We start from the raw sequence: 27,651 nt of genomic DNA on the forward strand, positions 1-27,651 counted from the left end.
CTTATTAAAAATTGTTTATTTTAGCTTTAAAATGAATAACGTTTTATTCAAATTGTTCATTGTCTACAAAATATCGCTATTTACAGTATTTATTCTGACTCACCCTATACATATTTTTTGAACATTTTTTATATTACATAATATATGTATGTATGACTATAAAATGACTAAGCAAAACCTGGTGAATTCCAAGATCTGGAATGATTCGCATCTCAAGAATACTAGATACTGCAGGTTTGATTGTATTTTTTTTTCTTGTTTATCTCATGTGATTAATGTTAGTTATGACATGAAGTTAATCCTTTCAAGAGTCAGTTTGCTAAATTATGAGAGAGTTTAGAAGTGAGTTTTCTGCTAGGGATCAGCTCTGTATATTTTTTTCATGGAATTTTAAAGTTTGGTGAAAAAACTTTGTATAAATGTATTTAAATATTAATTGTCTTATTTTGACTTGATTTCCCAAAATGTATTATTATTAATTATATTGCTTGATTCAATTTCATCTGCTTATGGATCTGAATTCTAGAGGATTTCTTTATTTGCAACTTACATAAGCCTAAATATGACAAGTGAGGTTAACAGTTGCAATCCTCTCCTCCAGTTTTAAAAAATATTTGCATGCTGCCATTCTGTTGTACACCATTTTCAATATTAATTAGAAACAAAGAAAAGATGGCAGCAGAAACTGGAAGGATTCAAGACAATGGCAGTGTATACTAGAAGATTAAGACAATGTATATATCAGGGTAGTCTTAAAATGGGCACGTTATTTGAAGCAGCATAAAAAAAATGTATGTGAAGATTAAATGAGCAAGGCATAATGTAATATGGGTTTAAATTAACTACATTATACTGATATTATATAATAAAAAATATATATATATGTACTCCTCAGAGCCCACACACAAAGGTTTGTTTGAGGTGTGGTTATTAAATAACAAGACTGTTGCAATAAAATAAATATTTCATACAAGTTATCCCCTTCAAAATAATTGTCTTGGGCTTCTACACACTGTTCCATATGTTTCTTTCAACACAAACATTTCTGGAAATCATCTTCTCTAAGCCCTTTTAATACTTTTTTTTTTTTTTTTTTTTTTTTTATAATATCTTCAATGATTCCCTTAAGTACATGTTTCAGTTTAGGGAAGAGAATCACAAGGGTCTAGATCTGGCAAGTACATTGCATGTTCACATACAGGAACATTTCTTATTGTTTCTTATTTCTGGTCAAAAAGTTTCTTTGTTTTTTGGCCAGAAACTGGGAAACAGAGTGTGTTGTATGCTGGAGAATTGTCTTGGAACATACAACCATCCTTCCACAATTCAGGTCTCTTCCTTCAAATATTTTTATGTCTGGGGAATGTTTTGTCTTCCTTTGCATTGACAGTCTTTTAGTTTGAGTCATACTGGAGCAGCCAACTTTCATTGCAAGTAATTACAGTACTCAGTTTGGATCTTCTATTTTTTTCAAAACATCTTCACCAACTTGGAGTTGTCTCATTCTTTTATCTTCAAAATTTTTGGCACATACTTTTCTCATGCCAAAATTTCTGTTTCTTTATCCATATTAAGTTCTGATGCAACTATTCTAATGCTTAAATGATGATCACTTCTAATCAATGTCCTTATCCGATCCACATTTTTATCAGTTTTCATGAATACCAGACAGCCTGGTCATTCATTGTATTCCACATTCTCTCTTCTTTGTAAAAAATCTTTTATGCCATTCAAACATGCAAGCTCTTCTCTATAAACATGATGTAACAACTCATAACTGTGAGTCTGTTTATTTTCTTTAGTTTTGTTAAGAAATTTGTGGTTGATTTGTCATTCAATTCTTTTGTCTCATTTTTCCAGCAGACTGCAAAAACACAAGGTAATGAAAACCTATTTCACTGCAAAGCAAATGAGCGTGTTGGAACGTGACTGGCAGACATCTAGGGAAAAGTTCAAGATTAACTGCTGTGCCTTTGTTTCACAGGTGGTGCTTGGTGTGTAGTGGCTGTGCATGCAGTCTCGTCCATCTGGTGTTATACCTCAATTTAATAGCCACACCTTGTATTTATATATATGTATTATAATCTGGAAAGGATTAAGAACCAAGTTTATCTATTATGTGTAGCATTCATAAAATTTAAAAGTTAACATTAGTTAAATTGCATGTGTGTGTAAATACTATTTGGTATTTTTCTCTAGACTGAATGAATAATTTATTTTTTTATTAATAATTAGCACTTCCATATGATTGTACAGAAAACCATGACCACCCTCTCTATTCTGCTGGATATAGTGATTCTTCAGGATACAATGGCTCCAATAATTCTTTTATTAAAGGTCTTTCATATGCACATCAAACTCTAGACCAAGAAACATTTTTATCCCCTTTTGGTTGTCTTTCACATGGACCATCTGATGTTATACCTCGACAGTTTCAGGGTAGTGTTAATTCTTGTGGGATACCTGGTCAGCCATATGGATCTTGTCTCAACCATGGAAATAGATACTTTACAAATAGCGAATATCGTGGTAAGTATTACTGAACTTGGAAAACTTACAAATATAAATTTGTAAAATTAAGTCTTAGGAAAATTGCCAAATATTTTTGTTATTTTTCTCAATTCTTTTGATTGCTAGACATATTTTAAAAATTGTTTCAAAAATTTAAAATAATATAACTCAATTGCTATTTACAGATGGCTTTTCACAGTACTCCTTTGGGAGCTCAGCATATAATAAGCACCCTCATGAATTGCTTAATATGAACATGCCCTGTGTGCCTGTGTTTTCTGATAACAATAACTTAGATCATACGTGTGTGCCTCTAGTTGAAAGTTTTGATAATACACCTCAATTCTCAGTGGCTGGAGAGAGGGAAATTAAACATATTGGTGAGTTAATTTTTCTGATTTATCTGATAATCATCTGAAATATGGATAAATAAGATGAATTAGTATTGCATCATCTATGTATTGCATCATGCTTTTAAAGGAAAGTGGGTCTGAAATTTTGTAATGATGCAAATTCACATTCCCCCCTCCCCTTCAAATCTACAAAACTCCCCATGAACACACACACACACCTGAGCAATATACATAATATAGTGGTGCAACATGGCCTGAGATGCTGATGTTCCATAAAATCAACAATAATTGAAAATATTAGAGATATATAGTATTTTTCATCATAAATTTGTTTTTGTAGTGTTAACTAACTTTCTTGATGTCAAGCAAATTTTTTTTAAATGATGAAAAAAAGACAATTATAAAATCATATAATAACAGTTCTATTAGAGGAACAGTGGTTATATTGTTCTTTCCTAAGCCTGCTCTGTGTTTAGTAATTCAAGTGTACTAGTTTGGAGGTTGAAAGAAAGGGAACTGCTGGAAGAATAAATTTTAAAGGGAGCAAGTGAGGGGGGGCAATTTGAAGGATGGATTAATGCATGTTGATTTTGCTGGATGTGACACAAACCTTAAATGATATTTGAAAAAGATGTTTTTAAAATCATGCTGAATCCCTTTCAGATGCATCCGAAATGGATTATTATGATATTGAAACCCAGAACTATTCCTCAGACAACCATATTTTGGTGCCTCCGTAGCCAGGTGGGAAGGAGCAACAGTGCGTAGCACATGCTTCTTGATTAGACCGGGGTTCGAGCCCGTCACCACCAAATACGTAGGATGCGGAAAGGTCAAGGGAATGACCACTGCATATTCCCGGAGCAATATGGCCTTAGTTGCTAATGCTCCTAAAAACCAAATAACAAACAAACAACCATATTGAGGATTATCAGAAATTATGTATATTTATACAAGAATTACATTCAGATGATGATTTTTTTTTTCATTTCATTGCTAAGATAAGCTTTAATATTTCCATTGAAAGCTAGAAAAGGAAGAACACTAATTAATCATGAAAGACAGAATTATTTTAATATGTACTGTTTAGTGAAAATGCCTTATCAAGTAACTGATTCACTTCACTGGACTACAAGTTGTCCAGTGATCAGAATTGGAGCTTATTGCATTCTTCAAGAGAGTTGTAATATTAGCATTGACTCACATCAACATAGTTTTCTATTAATATGTTATCAATGAAAAACTGTTTGTTTGGAGGCAAGGAATTCTCAATGCCATGTTCTCTCATGACCTTTTGAGTTTGGAAATTAAATACAAATCTCTCTCAATATGATATCCCTAGTATTGAGTTTGCATCATGTATCATATAATCAAAGCTAAAGCATCTTTTTTTTTTTTTTTTTTTTTGCTCTAAGAATTGACTTTAGTCTGTAAATTTGTTTTATGGAATATCATCTCCACATCTGGTGTGGTGCATCCAAAGCCAGCAATTTTGGAGCAGTTCAGTATTTTCTGAAATGACATTTGGAATTCCACTTCTTTCTTCCAAACCGTCTGAATGCATGCATCAACCAACTGCTACTCATTCATAGTTTAACTCTAACCTCACCCAACCAACTTTCCTAATTTTCTTTGCATCTGCTCTCCGGAACACAGATGCAAAGAAAATTGTGCTGCCTCCTCTCTCTCTTAAATTTATTCAAACTATCCACCTATACACAATGTAAGATGGAAGTTTTTCCAATATTCAGATATTTGAGAGTAAATTCTTGCATCTCTCCTGCAACCCTCTTCCTATTTAAATATATTTCCTAATGTATGTTCACCGAGAGAGGGTAAGGATGCCATCACAATTTAGTTTACTCAACCTATTTAAAGCATTAAACGGTATTCAAGGTCTCTCCTTGCAAGTGCTAAGTTTCGAGCTGCTGCAATTTATAGAACTCAAGTCTTTCTTGGTAAGCATACACCTTTTTGTGCCTGTGACTAACATTGCTCTTTTCTCCTCTGTTCCAACAGATCTACATCCTTCCTAAAATGAAGTTTCCAAACCTGTATTCAGTGCTCAAGATTCAGTGCTTAACCATTGCTTTATATAGAAGGATAATCACTCCCTTTGTCCCTGATTTGGAAAAAAAAAAAAAAGTGTCAATGACACTCCTCATGAGCTGTCCTAGCAGCCTGTTTGCACCTTCTCGTAGAACATCATGTGCGACTAGGTTTTTTTCATTCTCCACTACCTTGAGTGTAGTAGTGTCACTCAAATGGTATATTTTTCTGGGATTATTGCTACCCAAATGCAGTATCTTGTATTTATCAATGATAAACCTCAGTTGCCACTTTTCAACTCATTTGCCTAACTTATCTAGGTTTTCTTTGAGTAGCATACCCTATTCATTACTTCCCGAAAATTAAAACTTAAATAAATTAATTTCAATAAGTTTGTTCTGGCTTACTAACCCTCATAAACAGTACTAGAACACCCTGTTTCAACCCTTTCATGTTGTCACTATTAAGAAAAAAAAAAAACTGTAACTAGCAATAAACATTTCCTTCTACTGCTTTGATAAAATGAAGAGATTTTAATTTAAATTTTATTTCCTATATATTTAATTTTCTTTGCAAGAGGAATACAGTGTGGTAACTGTAAAATAAGACTGATGTTAGGAGATGAGTGCTGGTATCTACTAGAAGTAAAGATGAAATGAAAGAGTGATTGTTCCTTGAGCAGTCAAGGTCAGAAATTGCTATTATTTCAGAATGTAGTGTGAGCTGAACTGTACCTCCCCTGTGTCTGTGTTGTGGAGGGACAGTGGAACAAAGAGCAAACATCAATGTTTGTGCTCAGCTGGGCAAAAAGTGCCATGGAAAAGTCATCAAATGATGAAGCAAGTGTATGGAGAGAATTGTCTGTCTTATGTATGTGTGTTCGAGTGGCATAAACATCTCACCCATAGAAAAGAATCACTGGAAGATGACGAACATCCAGGCCCAGTAAAAATGGTTTGAATACCAGAGTTGATTGAAAAGGTGCAGGAAATCATTACCGATGACTGATGTGCAACACTCAGAATGATTGCAGAAGATCTGTGCATGGTTTGTTCCATATTCATTAACACCATGGTCGATGACAGGTGCAAGTTGAATACTGCAGAGAACTCTGAGACTGCTGAAAGCAAACCCAACTTCCTGGATTCAATTGTTATGGATGACAAAATGTGGCATTTTCAGTATGACCTCACAATGAAGCAACAAAGTACGGAAGTTGGCAAACTCTCCCAAATCCAAAAATCATTTGTCAAGAAAGGTTTTTTTTTTTTTTGGTAGTTGTTGGCGCATAGGCTTCTGTGGCCATAATGCACCTCCCAAGGTTTTTGCAGTACTTTGATCCAAGCCCGAGGCGGGAATCGAACCCGCGACCTTTGGGTTACCAAGCAAGAACTTTACCCACCTGGCTAGCCCGGTCGGCTCAAGAAAGGTTAAAAATGAAACCATGCTCATCACTTTCTATGATAGCAAGGGAATTGTGCACAGAGTTCATGCCCAATGGGTTACTGCTGCCTACTATCTGGACATTTTGAAACGTTTATTGCAGAGAATCTGTTGTGTGAGGCCTCAGTATGGAGAAGACAGCAATTGGTTCTACTTTACACGATAATGCACCAAGACACAAAGCTCTTGTTGTTTGGGAGTTTTTGGCTAGTAAAAGAGTCTGCAAACTGTTGCACCCAACTGTATTCACCAGACTTAGCCCCCCCCCCCCATGTGACCTCTTTGTTTCTGAAGCTCAAGGTACCACTGAAAGGTTGTTATTTTGACATCGGCACCATTCAAAGAGCTCTGACGAGAACATTGAGCAGTACACCAGTCACAGCCTTCCACCAGTCATTCCAGTTGCTTTGTGATCGTTGCATGCAGTGTGTGGATGTGGGAAAAAGTTACTTTGAATAAATCAAGGTTAGTTTACTCATAATGGGATCATTATTTTTCCAATTGTCTCACTATGTATATGAGTAATAATACTATAATTTTTAATTTCTTTATAATCTGTTAACTCAACAGTGAATTCTATTATATGAACTGTGATAAATTTCTGTTTTAGATTCTGCCTTTACCAATAACACCCCAGTTGATTTTTCTCAAATGCACTCAGCTGGTGACAGCTTGAGCTATACAAAAAGAGAAGCAATGCATCCTCAACATCAAGGCTATGGATACTCCATGACTTCTGATTTCCAGGGAAATACTTCATTCATGTAGGTTTAAAATTTGAATTACTAAGAGTTCACTGTAATCTGATGGCCATTTAATATCAAGTTAGTGATGAATGATGCTTGCTTTAGCTAACTTCTGTTCTGATGACTAAACTAAACAATCTGTTTTCTGTGGATTAACAGAGATAATAAGTGAATTTATGGTTAGCTCTAAAAATTAATTTCACTGGTAGTACAAACATTCTAAAATTAATAACTTGTAATTCTTTTATACTGCATATATATATATATATATATATATATATATATTGAAAAGCTTTAATCATATTCTAGTGGAGATATATATATATATATATATATATCTCCACTAGAATATGATTAAAGCTTTTCAATATTTCTGTAAATAACATTATTTGTTGTGGAATATTTTCCTCATGGAAATAACTGGCTTTTGCTGTTCAATTTAAATCTGTAGCAGTAGGGTAACCTAATGTAAAAATATGAAAATGTTTTGATATAACCAAATTTTGTCATTGGACCTCAATTGAGCTGAATACATGTATTTCTCAACATGTTGTCCCTCTGACTAAATAACAGCAATAGTAAAATTTTGAACAGCAGAGAAAAGATGACCTTGAGACACATTCACTTTATCTCTACCTGGATTGCTCCCTTTAGTGGTCATTTTTTTTTTTTTTTTTTTTTTTTTTGTTTATGTTTGTAGAGTCAGTAATAAAAGTTCATAGCTGGACTTCAAGGTGAGGTGGCTACTTTGTTTCAAAACTTCCACTGATGCTTTGTCCACCAAAATTTCTTTTAATAACGCAGTAACTCTCTTGTGAATATGAGTGCCCCATCCTATGAAAAATCACCTGGTCCAGCAACCTCTCTGGCTGAAGTTAGAATCTGGAATGACATTTTCTGTCAAAAGTGTCAATAACTGCTTTGAAAAAAATGGTTGAGTTTATGAAAGCAGTTGTGAAATACCATTACCATTGCCTTATGTAATGGTTTTGTACTTGTTCACATATGAGTATTTTCAGTCCACACAACAGTTATGCATATTGACAGCATCAAAATGATAAAAGTGGACTTCATCAGACAATAAAACATCTTTAGTCCCTCCATACTCAAGTCTGTAAAATTCAGTCGCTTCTGGGTCAGGTGGCAACAATCCTTGAATGATTTTGAACTTATAAGGGTGTGGTCTATATCATGGTCAAGTATAGATGTCTTGGTTGGGTAATGTATTTGTAAACATCTGGACTACTCTTTCACTATATTCTCCTAAAGTAAAGTTTGATGATTATTCATTAACAGTTTGGCTCAGCAAAGGTTTTCACCTGTATTGAGGAGCTGGCCTTTTTGTGTGTGTGTTTTTGTCATTAATGCATCCGGTCTATTCAAACGAGTGATTGGGGAAAGTACTTATACTTTTCTTCATTCCTTGTTCTCTTTATAGTATATGATATTTACTTTTCATGAAAAGTTTTAGAAATATATGTGGAAGTTAATTTGATAATCTTAATCATGTTCCTTGTTATATTTCTTTTTAAGTGCAGCAATAAAACTAGGTTGTTTTTTTTTTTATGTAGATTAGTATGCTTATATCAAAACACTTACATTGTTACTTTGTGGTCACCCTATAGTTTTGTTAATGTTTCTACCTCCTCAAACTTTGATACTGAAAATTACGGTTAGAGATAAATGCATATTTACTTGCAGAATTTTCTAGTGTTCACCTCAATACAGCAGTCATTCCACAAATTCTGTCATATTCACCACTAACTGATAGTAGAGGATGCTTGTGCATTAATAACCCACTTATGCAATGAATAAATTAAATCATATGGGAAAAAAAAAATTGTTTAAACTCTGGGATAGTGATATATCAGAGAAATTTATAAGGTAGATCACATTTTACAGCAATGAATAATTGTGAATTCAAATATGCAGCATGCATAACTGTCTTTGTACACTGACTACTCAGCTGTAGTTTACTGACTTGTATGACACTTGCAGCCTGTACAGGTACTGGGATGAAACTGTTGCAGCAGTAAGCAAAACAGTCTGTAATCTGTTGTAATAAATTTATATTGATTATTTGCTGGATTATTTTTGTTTTTCATATATTTATAGTTTCATCATGTGAAAGATAGTGGTGTTCCAGTACTTCTGATAAAAGTGCATTTCATTTATCTTGTAAGAAAAAGCAACTCATATTCAGAAGTCCTTAATGACCTAGTCTAGTTTGATGAGAACAAGTGCTGCCACTGCAATGGCCAATTCAGAGCTACAGTGTTACTCCCTTTTTATAAATATTAGTGTATACAAGTTATTACATGTTATTTTAAAATAAACAGTACAGTGATGCATTTTTTATTTGTAAAACTAAATTAAACTTGCCCAAGAAATAACAAAACTCAATGTGTAGTGACTTATTTGCATGGAGATATCATTTGCAGTCCAATTTGAGACTTTGGCCCAATCTGCAACCCTGAGTTACACAGTCAATGCTGACATTCCTTTGACTATCAGGGTCTGCTGTTGAATGAGTTACACTATCAACTTGAACTTTTGGCTGTTTTAGACAGAAAGTTGAAGCATCCAGAACTTTTGACGAAAAAAGTTATTTTGTTTCATGACAATGCTTTCTGCTATACTGCCTAATTACTGTTATCATTGAACAGGTATGATTAAGAGTGTCTGGAATACCCTCCCTAAAAGTGCCATGGAAAAGTCATCAAATGATGAAGCAAGTGTATGGAGAGAATTGTCTGTCTTATGTATGTGTGTTCGAGTGGCATAAACATCTCACCCATAGAAAAGAATCACTGGAAGATGACGAACATCCAGGCCCAGTAAAAATGGTTTGAATACCAGAGTTGATTGAAAAGGTGCAGGAAATCATTACCGATGACTGATGTGCAACACTCAGAATGATTTCAGAAGATCTGTGCATGGTTTGTTCCATATTCATTAACACCATGGTCGATGACAGGTGCAAGTTGAATACTGCTGATCTCTTCTCCCATGTGATTTTTCACGTATACAGACCTTTGAAGAAAGCAATGAATGGAAGACAGTTTAGCACAGATGAAACAGTGCATCACATAGCCAAGGTTGTTCTACAAGTGGCTTATTTAACTTCATCTTGGGGCATGTGTGTGTGTCAACAGGCATGGTAAACTTGTATAGAAAAATATATCTTTTGTGCTTTATAATCTTGATTGTCCACTTTTCTGAATGTCCCTTATAATCATGAGGAACTTTCAGTAAAGAATGAGTAATAGAAGACTGTGCAGGTAACAAGCCCAATGCTTATATAGGAAAGTTCAGTTTTGATATTATAATAGCATTTATTTCCCTATAAGTCAACTGACACCAAACTAAAAAAAAAAAAAAAAAAACTAGCTGCACTACTGCAAGTGTGTCAAATGGTCAATGAAACATTATGATGACATCCTGAACATAATCAACAGTGCAGACAAAACATGTTGCTTTACTTCAATCCCAATAGAACAAAAAATAAAATGCAAAATATGTCAAAACTGCAAATAACTTTTCTTAAAAAGCTATTTATTAATTACAATATCAAAAATAACTGTACATTATTTATCTCATTACAAAACATTATTTTGATTTATATACAATTTCTTGAAAAAATGAGCTAAAATAGTTTTTTATAGATGTATTATTTTTATATTTTACAGTATGTGGGATGTAAAGAGTCCCCCTAACAAAAAGACTGACTCCTAATTTTATTGAAAAAAATTATGAATTCTCTTCTTTGGTTCAACTGTAGTTGGTAAAGACCTAAGAGTATATACAGTTAAAGAAAAATAAAGTTTACAAATTTAAAAGCAATACATAGTCAAGATTCTTTTATCATTAAATTGTTCCAGTAGATGTATAAGAAATTAAACTGATAATATAGTTTATGAAAGTCCAGCTTCTGAAAAGTGAAATAACATTTAAAATAAGTGTAGAAAGACTTCAAAGATTATCATGATAAAGACATGAGTACTGTCTACACCTCAAAGGTAATTAGGATTTGTAACAATGGAAGAACAGATTTGATTCTGCTTAGTCCTGAAGAAGAAAATGATGTGAATGGATTTTTTTTTTTATTGAGAAGTAGAATTGCATGTCATAAATTCTACATTGCAGTACCAAGGGGAAATTTTTAATAAAATGCTTTTTTTTTTTTAAACAATAATTATGTTAGTATTGTGACATCTTAAATAACACAATACACCTATAACACAATTGGCATGAATTCTGAAAATATGCCTGTTGAGTTACTGCAGGGACCAGCAAATTGCCAATCACAAAGCATAGAAATAAAAATATAATTAAAAAATTATAACAATTTTATAACTAGTATATTTTATTTAAGTTAGAGATATATTTGTACAAAATTTGGTAGGGCAATCTTGAGTATTTTTTGGAAAAGGTTGCTGGCCCCTGGTTTACAGGGAGTATTCCTTCCTGTATTTAGTCTGTAGGAAAATGCAGGTGTTGAAAAACTTGCATTATGATAATGTAATGAAGCACTGGCAAAGGTTTATGCAAATTATGAAAATGAATTGTGCTAATCTGTAGTGTTTTATAATTCAACCAGTTTACATGAAGTAAGGAGGTCTATGCTGTTAGAAATACATTTTTGAGCATGCATGAGCTCACTTGTGCGACATGAAGATGCATGTGTTGCTACCAACTATGGTTATAGTGAACATTTATCGTGAATAATAATATACATTTTAGTTTTCTATAATTCCTTTGCTGCATTTCATTATTACACAATGTAAGTTTCTGTTGAACTGCACCATCTTCCTACAGACAATCCAAGAAGCAGTACCCTAAATCAACAATCATTTCATCCTTTAATAATTTTATTTTCTGATACTGATATAATAAAACTTCAATTTTTTTTTTTTTTCCCTTCAAAGAAAACTAAGAACATTTTAGATTAGACATGCAATTCTGACTTGCTCAGTGTAATGTACCATGACTGGCTGTCATTTAACTCTTTAGCAGGGAGAGAGAAACCATATAATAATGTAAATTTTTAAATATACAATAGAGGCTCAGTTACATAATTATATGAAGAGTTGTCAATATTTCATTCAGCAAAAAAAATTATAAAGACTATCAGTTACCTACTTTGAGCTTTTGAAGTGAAGATTGCTTCAGGTTCATAGTTAAAGAAACAAGGTGGCTAAGAATAAAACTCAGAAAATTTGACAGCATTCAGCATCATTTTTTAGATTAATATTAAGGCCAAGTTTTGAAAGACATTTAATCTTTTAACAGCCACCATATAATTTAAGCTCTATAGTCATCATCACAATTTTCTACACAATGTTCTTCTGGTGTATTCAAGGACTTCTCATCTTCTTGACCTAATATTTCTTTCATTTGTTTGCGACTCAAATTGAGTATTCCACCCTACCAAAAATAAATAAAGAAAATAAGCAGTTCAGCATAGAGAATTCCTATCTTATACTACAAATCAATAGATTTTGCAAATAAACATTTGAAAAACTGAATTTTTTTACTTAATTGTACACTAATTTCAATGTGTAATTTAATTTACAGTGCATAATAAAATATTTATGTAAAAAGGTGAAAGTTAAAGTTAGCATAACTTAGTTGTTTACTGACACCCACCCTGAATATAATAAATTGCAGAAATGACCAGCACTCAGAATTAGTGTCAATGTCCACCCATGACATTGATTTTTAAGTAATACATGCTAGAGTGTGTTTATTGAGCTGAAGAATAAAATGAATGCTAGATTGTAATATCAAATGGCAGTTAGTGAGAGCATTAGCAAGGCCACATGATGCAAGAAAACAAGCTTATATAGCATCAGCCAAACCCCCCCCCTTTTTATTAAAGGAATTTTTTTTAAAAAAAGTCTTTTTTTATTAAGGGAATACAGAGGAGGATAGATGGTAAATATATAAGAAAACAGTGACTATTTATATAATGTTTAATAATACTGCCTGTTGTATCATGTTGTTTTTACTGCTTAAAGTCAAAGTTGGAAAGCTTATACTTGCAATGGCCTCTGTAGCCAAGTGGTTGAGTGCAGTAGCACATGCTCTTTGAGTAGACCAGGGTTCAAGCCCCTGACTGCTAAATACGGTTGATCTGCCAACTCAAACTGGACCAGCGTGGCACTTATGGTCCATTTCCCTCAGCATGAATTGTTGAGGAGGCTTCCATCCTGCAGTGGGTGGATAATGGCTGCAGTTTACTTATTATTTTTTTTTTTTTATACTTGCAGGAGTCCTTGCTGTGTGCTTTGGGACTTCTGTTGGGGTGCTTGAACAAGTAGGCACTTTGTTTAGTAAATGGAGGGTATTGCATCTCTAAAGAATCATCACTTGAAGTAACACCAGCATCTATTGTTTATAGCATTCTAAAATCAACAGATGCATTTGAATAAGATTCAGAATCTCATCACTTGAATAGAATTCTATTTCAGTATCAGATGACATATTAGAATATAACTGTCCATCCCTGTTCCTTTTTGATCCCGATATGCCAGGCTGTGGATCCATTATAACAACCTTTTAGGGTAAAATTTTACAGGAAAACATTTTATACTAAATTTTATCAGTAGACACACTAAGGATGATGTTTTGTTTTTCACAAAGTAAAGAATTAAAATTCAGCAAGCATAATCTTCAAAAAATTTTACCTTTTCTTTCTTGTGGAAGATACAATACTAGATAAAATAACTTCAACAATAAAGACCATATGAAGCTGTGAAAGTAAAGAATTAAAATTCAGCAAGCATAATCTTCAAAAAATTTTACCTTTTCTTTCTTGTGGAAGATACAATACTAGATAAAATAACTTCAACAATAAAGACCATATGAAGCTGTGAAAACCCAGTATACAGCTTTTAAAGTGCTCTCTAGACAGTATGATCGATGCTGAGCAAAATCCCAGCCATAATGCAAGTAGCCCATGGTTCAATCAGTGTGTCAATATTGAACAGCTGCTTGTTTCATGCACTTTTTCTTTTACAGTGCTTATTTATTGACTAATTGAATGGATGCATATTTGTCTTAAGGCACAAAAATTGTAGTTTGTTTTTACAAACGGTTGTGTTCTGGCAGCAAATGTGTTAAAGAGAATAAAGGATTGGGATAAGTTGCATGTGATACAGACCAGAGTTTTCATAAGATTTCAAAAAGTACTTCCTAGAAATTTGTGTTGGGGGCTAAATTTTTCCATTTCAGAAATAGAAAACTCCGAAAATGTTATTTTTCAGAAGAACTGGAGGTGGAAGAGTGGTATTAGTAATATATAATTTTTAGAGTAAATGGCATTTCTGATTATTTGAAGATATGTAAGGATTTTTCTCAAAGCTAAAGGTAAAAAACCCTTATGCCTTTCCTTTGCATCAGAACTCTTAGGAAATGGAACACTGTTCTTAAACTTACAGGTCACAAAATTGTTATTGTGTCAAAAATTTGATAAACATTTAAGGTATGTCTATTGGTAATTAGTGAAATAGCTATTTTGACTTAACACAAAACTAAATATTTCTATATAAATATTCAAACTGTTTACTCTTTGATGTTAACTGTAAAAAATCTTTTATACAGAGTGTCTCAAAAATACACGGCATAACTTCAGGAATGAGTTCCTCATATGTAGACAATAAAAATATTTTATATCAACATAGTTCCGGAAATGCTTGGTTTCCGAGTTTTGAAGGTCTGTCTATGACACTTAACTGTTCACATCACCTTATAGTAATTGTTCAAAATGTCCACCTTCTGCCTGAATACAGGCCTCACATCGACGTCTCACGGACTTGCGAAGACGATGCCAAATTCCTGGCATGTTTCGTATTGTCTCACAACCTGCCACAATTCGATTGTGGAGAGTTTCCACATCAGCTACCGGAGTTGAATACACCAATGACTTTAAATGGCCCCACAAGAAGAAATCTAGTGGGTTTAAATCAGTGAGCGTGAAGGCCAGGAAGTTGGTCCACCTCTACCTATCCATCGACCAGGAAACCTTCGATTCAGGTAATTGCGGGCTAGGTGGCTGAAATGTGCGGGAGTGCCATCGTGCATGAAGTGTGCTTGTTGACGAATGATCGGTGGCGGGTCGTCCAAGAAATCAGGCATGTTGTTTTCCAGAAAGTTTCTGTACGCCTGCCCTGTGAGTTTGTTTGGAAGTACATGGGTGCCCAAATGGGACTGAACAGCTGTTGGTGATGTGATGAAAGAATTGCATGTGGGTTTTCCTCAGCCCATACATGCTGATTGTGAAAGTTTTGGATTCCGTCTCGTGTGACCTGTGCTTCATCTGTGAATATCACTAAGGCAGGAAAGTGAGGAGTTGTACCACAATGCTGCAAGAACCACTGACAGAACATTACTCGGGCAGGTTAATCTGCTGGTGACAAGGCCTGTACCCATTGCAGATGGTAAGGACACAGTTGGTGTTCTTGCAACACTCTCCAAATAGTCGAACGTTGAACAACCAGTTGCATTGCTATTCTGTGTGTGCTGATTCCAGGAATGGTATGCACAACATCCAAAATCTCCTCTACTTCAGGAGTCGCAGATCTTGGTTGTCCTCTGTCAGCAGCACGAGGTGTAAAGGTCCCATTTTCACAAAGGCAGCGGTGGATACCTTCAAATGTTTTCCTGTCTGGACATCTTTGTTCTGGGAACCTTTCGTGGTACAAACGACGAGCCCTCAGAGCATTGCCATCCACCAAACCGTACATAACCGCTTGCTCCTGATTTGAGTACATGGTCGGAATGGAAAACTACCAGATTCTGTCAGTACCTTGTGATGAAGGAAATCAACGGTGGGAGATAAGACATTCTGTTTAATAACTCGGGAACGAAGCATTTCTGGAACTATGTTGATATAAAATATTTTTATTGTCTACATATGAGGAACTCATTCCTGAAGTTATGCCATGTATTTTTGAGACACCCTGTATATCATGTTTTGAAGTTAATGTTTTAAATTTATAGAGGTCCAAATTAGTAATATCTCACTAATTTGGACCCTCTATAATTCAAACAAATTTTTTTTTTTCATATACAAGGTGTTCCAATTAAAAGTCACCGAATTCCATCTCACTTATTTTTAGGTTTAGGCTAATTTCATCATATTTGGGGCTGAAATTTTTGAATTTGATGTTAAAAATTGGATTAAGTATTACCATTTACATTTTGGAATTTCTAGATTTAAAGTTTGCCTAATCAACTGGTTTTTTCTCAATGGGAAAGTTGTTCATCATCGTTGGTTTAGTTTAAACACGTCATCAGTGTACTTCTGAAATGAATATAAGCCACTTTTATTTGAAGAAAAAAAACCAAATACAATGGTCATATGTGATGGCTGCTTTCAAACAGGTGTGTTTAGTGCTGTGTCGAACAGCTAGCTGCATTGCATTTCCTTTTACAAATAATAGCAAAAGAAATAAATAAAAAATAAATAAACAGGAATGGATATTTGGTGTTTTTAAATTTGTGATTTTGGCCTTTTGTTATCAAAGATCACTCATGTAACATTCAACAAACACTGTATGGCTGCTGCTATTATTGCTACAGATGAAAGGTAACAATGTCAGATTCAAATAATTTTAAAACAGCAGAAATGCAACCACACAAACTGACCCTTCACAACTGGTGCAGCGAAATTCACTAGAAATAAAACTTCTTGGTGTTTATTTGCATGCACATTGTAAAATTGTGTGAAAGCATTACATAAACCATTCCAAAAATAGTTTGTGATATGGTATTACTAGAGGGACAATGTGGCTGAAATGCTAGAGCAACAGATTATTTCTTTTTTTATGCTCAAAAGGAAATGAAGAATATCATCATGAAGTGACAATACCATGGGACTTTCACTCAAGAGAAAATTTCTGATCCTTTTTTTAAAAAAAGGACAATACAACTGGGGATAGTTTTGGAATTCCACTACCTCTGCTTATATTTATAGTTCTGTGTAGTGCATTACGATTTGTTAAAAAAATCATTTTGTGATCTATTTTTCTTGTAAACATTTTTGTTAATTTTTTTTCTTTTCAATAACATTTGCCCTCTAATAGTATTTGTCATGTAGTGCAGGGAAGTCACAGGTGTTGTTGCACTGGCAAAAAAAAAAAAAAAAAAAAAAATACAATTTATGTACATCCCTCCTGACATAGTAACTATCTAGTTGACTTCTGGCTTTATTCAAACTACCTGCAAAGATAGTTTGACATGAAGACAACTTGTTCTTCCAGTGATCAACGACTTGTTGGCTAAATGGTGTAAACTTCCTACAACCTAGTCTAAACCTCTTCCCCTGTAATTTGAATTTATGGCCCCTAGTTTTGAAATTCTTTATAAAGTGAAAATTCCACCTTCTTTCATTTTACTAACCCCTCTCAGAATTCTCCTCATAAATTTCAATCAGGTCACCAAGCGCTCTAGCTCACATGATTGGAGTCTTTCTTCATATGGTGGCCTTTTTGCCAATCTTGCAATGCAAGTTGCCTGTTTTTGTATCTATTCAAGAAACTGTTTTTTTTTTTTTTTTTTTTTTTTCAGATGAGGTCTTCATACTTAAACACACAGTATTCCAAATGTGGTCTTACAATTGCCTTATACAGTGGGATTATGACCTCCCTATCTGTGCAGGATAATGTTTGATAAATCACTGATAGACACCATGTGCTTTCCTGGCTGGCTGGCTGCCTGCTTATGCTGCTCAAAAAACTTCAATCTGCCTGTATCATAACTCCTAGCTCCCTTTCTTCCTCTACCATTCTTAGTTTGATCCTGCTAGGTGTGTGATTTATTTGCTATTCCCCAAGTGTAAGATGTTACATTTTGCCACATTAAACCATAGCTGCCACCTTTCTGAAGTCTATTCAAGTCATCCAGAAGGAGTGCTGTTTGGCACTGCTTATTAATAGCTCTAATCTTTTATTGCCTGCAAATTTTTTACCATGCCTTCTATCCCTTCATTGATGTCATCTATGAAAATCAGAAACAAGTGCTCCAAGAACTGATCCTTGGGGGGGGGGAGTCCCACCCCTGATGTTACACCAATCTGAAGAATATCCATTAATCACAATCATCTGCCTTCTGCCCTGCAGCTTTTCAGCAATCCCAACATGTTCCAGCTTATACAGTAACCTCTTGTGAGGGACTGAGTCAATACCATATATAGATAAATTTACAGAGTTGCTGGATTGTGAATGTTTGTTAGTTTCTTGATTATAATTTTAAAAATATTTATATATAATTATATTCTATAATTCAGGCTTCACTAAGTCTAACTACTTGGTTCAAATAACTGAGGTTTAATGTATTTCATTTATTTAACTAAGAATGAAAGGGCACCCTCTTTCTTATTAACTATTTACTGTTTTTTAAAAAAGTGCTCCAACAAAGTAATTTACCAACTTCTGTTTGAACTCACAAAGTTTTTGAAATGTAAACCTTCATTCACTTGTGTATATATAAATATGTAACTAAAGTGTAGTTTGCAAATTATACTGTTTCTTTTACTAGTGTCATTGTGGAATTCTGTTTTCAGGATAAATCATATACATATTTACAAAAGGAATTTTATCATTTTCAGATATCAGCCTTTCAGTAACACTCTGAATACATAAATTAATATTTAAACAAAAAAAAAACATGGATGTAAACACCATATTACAAATGAGGAAATAAAGAATATTGGGCTAACAAATATCCACTAAAAGTTAAGTGAAGCAAACTCAAGCTATTATGGAAGAGAGATTAGCTCACAAAGACAGCTGAAGCAAAAATGAATGAATCTAGAGGCAGACCAAATAGGAAGGTGAACTGATGCTATCAAGCATGCATTAGAAGAAAGCAGGTTAATGCTAGTTAGGGTTATCGGAAAATAGGGCAGGGCAGAGGAAACGGTGAACTGATGGCTAATAGGCAAGACTGACTGATCTGTACTCTCATAGTTTTCATTTTAATTAAATGAAATCTGTGTGACTATACGGTTATATGGCTGAACATAAACGGCCACAATTGGAGCATGAGCATTAAGTTTTTCACAGTTTATTCATAAAACTGAAAGGTGCAGCCAGCAATTTAAAGATAAGATCAGAGTTAAGGAAGGGGACACTTCATGATCATGACTAGTTACCAGGATGATTTAATGCAATTTTTTTTGAATATTATAAGCCTAATATGAAATAATGACATTTTTCTGAAATGGGAAGCAAAAATAAAAAATTACTTGACTGCAAAAGGTATTTAATTCAGTATTTGAATTATAGTGCATATGCTAATTACAAGAGTTAATGTAAAAATTATCCATTACATCAATGTTGCCTCTAAAAATACATCTACCAAATTCATGATTATAATATAAATCTGAGGTATCGTTTTTGGTTGGAAAATTTGTTACTATTTGAATTATAACCAATAGATTCCTACCTTTTTGCGATCTGAAATGTTTAAGAAGCCTGATGATATAATACAAGCAATGGCATTTCCAAACAGGTAAATCATGACATATTTCCAACGATGAAGTATTTCACTTCGGTCTAAACTGAAATTGAAAGAGAACAAATAAATCTATAAAGACTATGGCTAACTGACTAGAGGAGATTGATTATGAATCATGCATAAATTTCACTGAACATTAACAATTCAAGAAATGAGATTTGAATAACTGAATTCGATAGATTCTGCAGCTACTCTCTCTCTCTCACATAATAAGCTCAGGGCAGTCAAGAAGTCGTGCAACGGTTTCTTGACTGCCATATAGCATACTGTAGTTTTATTTCAATTATTATTGTAAACATAATTATAATAGCTTACAAGAATGTTGAAAGTGCCCTCCCCAGATGTAGCATGAACTCTTTTTTACCATGATATAATGTTTGAACAGTTATCTGAGATTGAGTCTAAATTGGTTTGATTCTTCCAATGTATTAGTTGTTATCACATAAAAAGCAAAAATCACAACAAATAGGAAGGTGTTATAACTGTCTAATACTAAAATAAAACTGAAACCACACAGTGTTCTGTGATAAGGATGGGGATAACTACCTAAAAGCATCTTTAAAGTCCATATTGATAAATTTGGCCCATACCAAAAATCAAATTCTGCATATTTGAAAAATAAATAACACAAACCACTATATCTGGAAGAAAAGGACACTCAGAAGTGAAGCTACCATGGTGCAAGAATTAGCAAAATAGAAGGGAGCCTACAACTCTGTTCAAATAAAAAAAAATTTTTTTTTGTAAATATTATGGATAAAAAACTATATCATATAGTATTATATACATCATCCAATCAAAACATCATGGTCGAAGGGTGGCAGTATTATGGAAACTGCAAATCATGTGGGCTGTTCGCAGAGTGCTGTAGTTAAGGATGGATAGTGTATAGAGCAGCATTTGCCAGTGGTGAGCACTCACACTTCATTAGCATTAGTAGAGGCATATGATGAAAGTAAGCAAGCTTATACAGCATCGGCCAGAAAAAAAAAAAAAAAAAAGGCCCCTTCCCATTTCACCCATCCATTCATTCCAAATGCTTGTCTAGTTCTGCCTTGAATTTATTTAAGCTATCGACTTCCACAACAGATGGAAATTTGTTCCAGCAATCAACTACCCTGCTGGCTAAAGGTAAATTTCTGCACATTTATTTGACAACTGTCTTTCCTCAATTTCAGTTTATGCCCCCTCAGGTCTCTAATCGGAGCAAGAATCCTATCAGCATTGAGCCTACTCAATCCATTCAAGGCCTTATACACCTCAATCAGATTGCCTCGCAGGTGCCTAGTCTTCAGATGCTGCAATTTGCAGAACTCAAGCCTTTCTTCTTAAGAGCACCCCTTTGTTCCCCTGCTAGTCTTGTTGTCCTTCTCTGTACTCGTTCTAGCAACTCTACATCCTTCCTAAAATGAGGCTTCTGTTTGTAAAGGACAGTTATGCAAGTGCCGGTCCTAGTTAGCCAATATCATTTCATGTTCTGATCAACTTGTAGCCCTTTTTCTGTTTTAATTACTATTTCATTATTACACTTTGATTATTATTTTTTGTTTTTTATTTATTTATTATTATATATATTTTTTCTAATAAAAAAACACTTGTATAAACAACATATTGTAAGATTCCTCTGGCTTTCTGTGTAAGGAATCACAATTGTATACAATTTATGTTAATAAAGAATCTTATTATTATTATAATAATATTTTTTAAAGTAAGGCATTTAAAAGTAAATGCCTTACTTTTAAAGTAAGGCATTTTAATAAAAACTGAGAGGAAGTCCCTCCTGTGGTCTTTACATGAGGGGCCCAAATAGTCTAGCTAAATTACTAAGAATACTATTTCTGACTCTCCCAAGACAACCTGGAAAATTTTCAAATATGGAGATGCAAATAATAATGTGTTTATCTACATTATGCAGGAGCATGGCTTCAACAACAGTGATGTCACTGGACAAAATATGAAAGAGAAACATGTTGGATGGGATCTGGTTTTGTATGAAGTTTTACTAATGAAGCGTCAATAAAAGAAAAAAATTTCATAAACAGGGCCATACAAAACACTAGTTGGATCAGTGATCATAGTTAACTGTTGAGTCTTCCTATATAATAAAATATATATCCTTTATATAAAATATGTATTGCAGTATGAGTGATAAAAAAATTTGTAAAAGAGAGAAACACTTATTAACAAACTAAACATCTTCCTGTTAAGAAACATATAACAAATTATAAACTTTCGTTTTTAATTTGTTATATGTCACAGGTTTTGGAATTCAAAATAAAAATGTATTTCATGATTAAAAAATTAATTTTTCATATTATTACCTTTCATTTTTTCCTGAGATTTTTCCAACGATAAGGTTAGATATTCCAATCCCAATCATCTGAACCGATGTTGTAATACCCATAGCTGAACCAATAGTGGCTGGAGAAACAACTAGTGGGATAGATGGCCACATACTAGCCTAAAAAAAAAAAAAAATATATATATATTTTGCATTTGAATTGTGTTTTTTAATTGTGCATGAAAACACACACACAACATTGCAAGTTTCACCCTTTCATTTTTGAGTGCTGAGTTCTTAGTCTGGTTTTTGATGGTATCTGTTCTATATGTAGAGTTTCACAGTAATAAAAGCCCTTACCATTCAGAAAAATTACTTAAGCACTTGCTGTCTGCTTTTTGAAATACTCGTTGTAGATTTAGCAGCTTTCTGAACAGAATAATGCTATGGATGACATTCTACCCTTTTCATTTTTAACTGTTGAATCATTTCTGTGATATTCACACTTTAGACCACAGCTTACTTTGCTGTTTCATGGTTCCTACATTGTAGTCTTCAGAAAAAAATCTTCAATTTGGCATTTTTGTTGCCTTATTAGGTCCAATAATTTAGTATACTAAATTAGTTTATCCTGCGTCTTTAATTCTAATTACTTTTATCGTGTCTCTTCCCTTTGCTTCCGACTCCTACTCAATTCACAGTATGGATTACCATTTGTTGCTTGTGATATTTCAAGGTTTTCAGTTCTTCAGCCAATCTTTTCAGTGGTTTCAAAATTATTCGTTTATGTTTTATTTGATTAATACAAGCTTTAACCATTTTATATTTATCAAAGGTATTTTATACCTCAAGTGCTATACTCCTGCTTTTATCTCTCCTTTTTGCAGTTGTTGGTACCACCTTTATTTCTTATTTTTCTATAATATACATTATGCCTATATTGCTGTTTTGTGACTCTGTATAGATACATATTTGTCTTATATTTTTCCCCATACTACTCATGCATTCTTTTCCTACTTTGGTTTCTTTTAATACAAGGGGGTTTCAATAAATTATCTACCTAAGGTACTTCCCATTGTTATATTTCAATGATCTATGATTTATCATGTTCCTACATATCTCAATTTGAATCATACTAATTTTGATCCCACTATGTTTTTAGGCTGTGCTGCTGTAACAGAAAGAAGGAAGACACCTGTATCAAATTATGGATTTGCTGAAATTGGAGCATTGTTCAGTCATCAAATTTCTCACCAAAGGCCATTCATGAAAGGATGTTGGCTGTGTATGGCAACAGTGCAACTATAAGTACCAGGTGAAATTTTGGTGAAAATAATTCAAGTGGGGTAGAGTCCATTGAAGATGATCCACGTCCAGGAAGGCCTCTGACAGGGACCATTCCAGAAATGTACCAACTGTGGAAACCCTTGTACTGAATGACAGACATTTAAAGGTGTTCCAAATCTCTAGGGAATGTAACATATTCGAGGGAACAGTTTTAACCATCTGCCATGAACATTTGGGGATGACTAAGGTCAGTGCAAAATGGATCCCCAGATTTCTGACCCCCTGTGCAGAAGCAATTCAGAGCTTTATGGAAGGGATCCTGAAATTTTCATCTCCAGAATTGTTACAGGTGATGGGTTCATTACTGGGATCCTGACACCAAGCAAGAATAAATGCAATGGAAGCAGCACAAGGGTTCTCCCCCACCAAAAAAATTTCAAACACAACCCTCAGCTGGCAAGATTACAGCCACCCAAAAGCACCATTTTTTGGGATGCTGAGAGAATTTTGTACATTCACTACTTGGAACACAAGCAGTCACTTAGAATTCATATATAGTCAGTTCTGCTATGTGTATTTTGGCAACACAAATTTGCTTAAACACGACTGATATATTGGGGAACAATGCAAATATAATGAGATTTTCATGTTGGCTCGTGCGATTTCATCTGCGAGTAACACTAGGTGAATGCAAAACCCGGCACCAAGCTGAGCGTAGCGACCTGCGCAGCAATACATAGAAGTTTACAAAGCTTAAAAAATGTCAAACATCATCAAATGCGTGAGGGCTATATTTCCCATTTACTGTAGTTATATTGGTCGGAGACACACTGTTGTCATTCGCTGTATTCATACAATATTGTAGGCCAACTCGTTCTGAGGAGCTCACATTTTTCAGTTTGAACAGAAATTTCGTAAGGCGTGATAGCGTGAGCAGAGGGGTACATTTCTGGAGGTCACTACCATAAAACAATAAAAACAATTTGCAGTTCCTGGTTTATTGGGCTTTTCTATTAGTGTAATCTAATTATAAATGGGTAGTTTTTCAGTTTTCATTTTTGCACATTTTTTTTCAGTTTGAACAGAAATTTCGTGAGGCATGATAGCGTGAGCAGAGGGGTACATTTCTGGAGGTCACTACCATAAAACAATAAAAACAATTTGCAGTTCCTGGTTTACTGGGCTTTTCTATTAGTGTAATCTAATTATAAATGGGTAGTAAACTTGATCTTATTGCATTTGTTATAATACTGATAGCTAGAATTCTGTGGGTTTTTATGTTATTATGGTGAAATGTGTTTCCCCTTCCATGAAATCTTCAATTATATAAAAAACAAATTTTCAGAATCTTCTCTTCATTCCTATTTTTAATGTGAAAAATTGTTACTGCGTATCTTACTTGTGTAATTTGTGCATGCCATGTTCGTCGTTATTGATTGCTTATCTTTTTTACTGTTTTAAATTTTAGAACAGAAATATCAATTAGTATGTGTATATTACAGTGCTATATTTAATGTAATATTAATTTATTTATTAGAAATTTAAGATGTTTAAACCTGCGTTAGCAATTTTATTGGGTTTCGAACTGTTTTTTTGGAATTTTCTTACTAGACTGAAAATTTTGAGTGTCCTGATGCATCCCTATTTTTTCCAATAAGCCCTGTTGTTTTTAATATGCGAAATTCCATAAAGCAGAGATTTTTAGGAACACATGTACTATGTTATAGCAGAACTGACTGTACATCCCTACTGTACAACCTAAGGGATATAATTTTTTCAAAGATGAAATCATATTTAGAATAACAAAAACTGCTAAAGGCAAAGTTCTCATTAACTGGCAAACATTTTGTACAGTTTTATAAGTTGCTGCTACTGGCTGCAGTACTGTAAACTTAACTTGTTAACTCATAGTAGTATATCCTAGGGCGCCTCCGTAGCCAGGTGGGAAGGAGCAGCAGTGCGTAGCACACGCTTCTTGATTAGACCGGGGTTCGAGCCCGTCACCACCAAATACGGAGGATGCGGAAAGGTCAAGGGAATGACCACCGCATATTCCTGGAGCAATATGGCCTTAGTTGCTAATGCTCCTAAAAACCAAATAACAAACAAACAAGTAGTATATCCAGGCACTTCCGTAGCCAGGTGGGCAGGAGTAGCAGCAGCAGCAGTGCGTAGCACACACTTCTTGATTAGACTGGGGTTCGAGCCAGTGCCCACCAAATACGGAGGATGTGGAAAGGTCAGGGAATGACCACCGCATATCCCCGGAGCAATATGGCCTTAGTTGCTAATGCTCCCAAATAACAAACAAACAAGTAGTATATCCTTGGGGGGGGGGGATCCCATAGTCTGATCCAGAATGTAACCCAGCTCAGCTATATTGCCTTATTTTCTATGGAAAACAATTTCTGCATGGTAATTCCTAGGAATATCTTTTAAAAAAACTTTTTTTTTAGCTTTTTTTTTTTTTTTTTAATTCTTATGTATGACTTAGATTACGTGGTTGAGTTGTTCCTTATTTTCTATTTATGCACTATACTTTTTAAAGTACAGCATTAAAAAAAAAAAAACTATAGTAATGGTGCATTTGATATTTAAAATGCTTAAACCATTTTATCCACTGAAGGAAAAATAGTAAAAATAAAAGAAAAAAAAAACCACATGAAATTAAATTTGCTTATGTAAAAAAGCTTATGTAAAAAATGATTAATCGGTCGTCTCACAGTCATTGTGTATTCATATTAAAAATTTTATTTTTAACCTTAGTGTTAAAATTGTCCCATGATGCCTGTGTTACATCAAGGTTGTACTGTATAAACATGTTTTAATATCACCATTATTCCGCTAAATGCTTTCAGTTCTACCTTTCTTATTTACCTCTGTATCCTAGCAAACTCAGTACCAGTAGCAGTTGTGTGTTAAACAGATTTTTACTTTCTGTTTTGTGGTTAATCTCAAAGTTTCAGTTATCATATGAAGAACTTTGGTATTGGTATTTAGGGGCACAAGGGCAGCTGAGGCCAAAATGTGCCAGGTCCTATATTATTTAACAGTTTTATTTTATTATTCTTTAGTAATATAATAATTTGTTCCATTTTGGCATCAGAGGAATTTATATATGTGTATTTGTGTCAGGAAAGTATAGAGTTCAGCTTGGTTAGCACTATTTCCAATCATGTGGGTAAGCAATAATGGTTCTTGCAGTTGTGATTGAGAGTGGAAAGTAATAGTGAATAATTAACTATCAATTATTGTTTAATTGCTGGAGGGCTGAACTGCCATTCTTTGGACTGTTCTGCGCATTTCGAATACTTTCTGTGTGAAAGATGTAAAGGCTTTATAATTTTCCTCTTCTATGATGAACAGATGTTCTCCCCTGGGAAGGGGGCCAATCTGTGCTATTAGCTCTGTTCTGGGGATGTCATTATATTATACATTCATATAGAATGTGTGCCCAGTCTTCACTCTCGCCACAGGTGCAGTTTGGGTCATCAGTCAGCCCTAAGGAGGTTAATTTTGCCTTTAGGGAGCTGTGACCTGTCAATATAAACATTGCAAAAAGTCCAGGGGCATACCACTTAGGTGGCTTTGGGCTAACCATTGAAACCCGTGGGAAAAACCGTTTGATAACCAGACCTCTGGTTTCCTGCTCCCACTTTGTTTGCCATAGCTCATGGAGCTTTGTGGTGGCTATTCTTTTTCTTTCAGCATTGAAGGTGTTGGTTGTATCAAGGACTATCCCCAGAAATTCTGTGGGTATGCCCTTTTTTAAATCTATAATATAAGCCTCTTTTGGCTACTTCCAGGTAAAATGGGAGAGCTCCAGCCAGCAACTGTAGCGCAGGTGTGCTTACTGTGCGACATGCTCTGGTAATAGTGAGTAGTATTGTCCTTTGTATCGATTCTAATTTGTTTCTATTTCTTACTATGGCCGAGCAGGTGAACCACGCACCGGCTCCATAGGTGATAACAGGTAGGAACATTGCATAGTATATGATTACCAGGGTCTTTCTTTTGAGTCCCCAGTCTGCTCGATTGATCCTGGCAATCATACCTGTATAATTTCTCACTTTCTTCGCCAAGTAGATCAAATGGGGGTAAAAAGTTAATTTTGAATCAAAGGTCACTCCAAGATATTTTAGTTCTGTTACCATTTTTATAGTGGTTGTGTTAATTTTGAATTGTGGACATCTTATGTCCAAATTGCCTTTTTAGAAGTATGTTTGGTTTTTTCAGGCAATATTTTGAGCATGTGCATTTGTGCCCACTCCTGCAGCTGCAAGCAGGCGGCATTTGATCTTTGCTCTACAACCACTCGCGTGTTACCTTTTACAAGGAAAATCATGTCATCTGCAAAGGCCTGGCTTTCCACAGGCCCAGATCCAAGGCCAGAAATTCGTCCAGAATAATGTTCCAGAAGAAAGGGCCAACGATTGAACCCTGCAGGCAGCCTTTATTC

At 34.4% G+C, this 27,651-nt stretch overlaps 1 protein-coding gene across 1 annotated transcript in view; it reads right to left on the reverse strand.

The window, feature by feature from the left end:
• Nucleotides 1-12,175: 12,175 nt before the first annotated feature.
• Nucleotides 12,176-27,651, reverse strand: part of LOC150083405 (lysosomal dipeptide transporter MFSD1-like) — a 98,339-nt gene continuing 82,863 nt past the window's right edge. The window contains exons 11-13 of the mRNA XM_090377248.1: nucleotides 21,946-22,085; nucleotides 19,553-19,667; nucleotides 12,176-12,529 (exon numbers count right to left, since the gene is read on the reverse strand). Coding sequence (XP_090233374.1) covers nucleotides 12,407-12,529; nucleotides 19,553-19,667; nucleotides 21,946-22,085 — 378 coding nt within the window. The 3' untranslated portion in view covers nucleotides 12,176-12,406. The remainder of the gene's footprint in view (nucleotides 12,530-19,552; nucleotides 19,668-21,945; nucleotides 22,086-27,651) is intronic.

The sequence above is a fragment of the Mastigoproctus giganteus genome, chromosome 7, assembly GCF_048544385.1.
Source record: "Mastigoproctus giganteus isolate SK-2022 chromosome 7, ASM4854438v1, whole genome shotgun sequence".
Lineage (NCBI taxonomy): Eukaryota > Metazoa > Arthropoda > Arachnida > Uropygi > Thelyphonidae > Mastigoproctus > Mastigoproctus giganteus.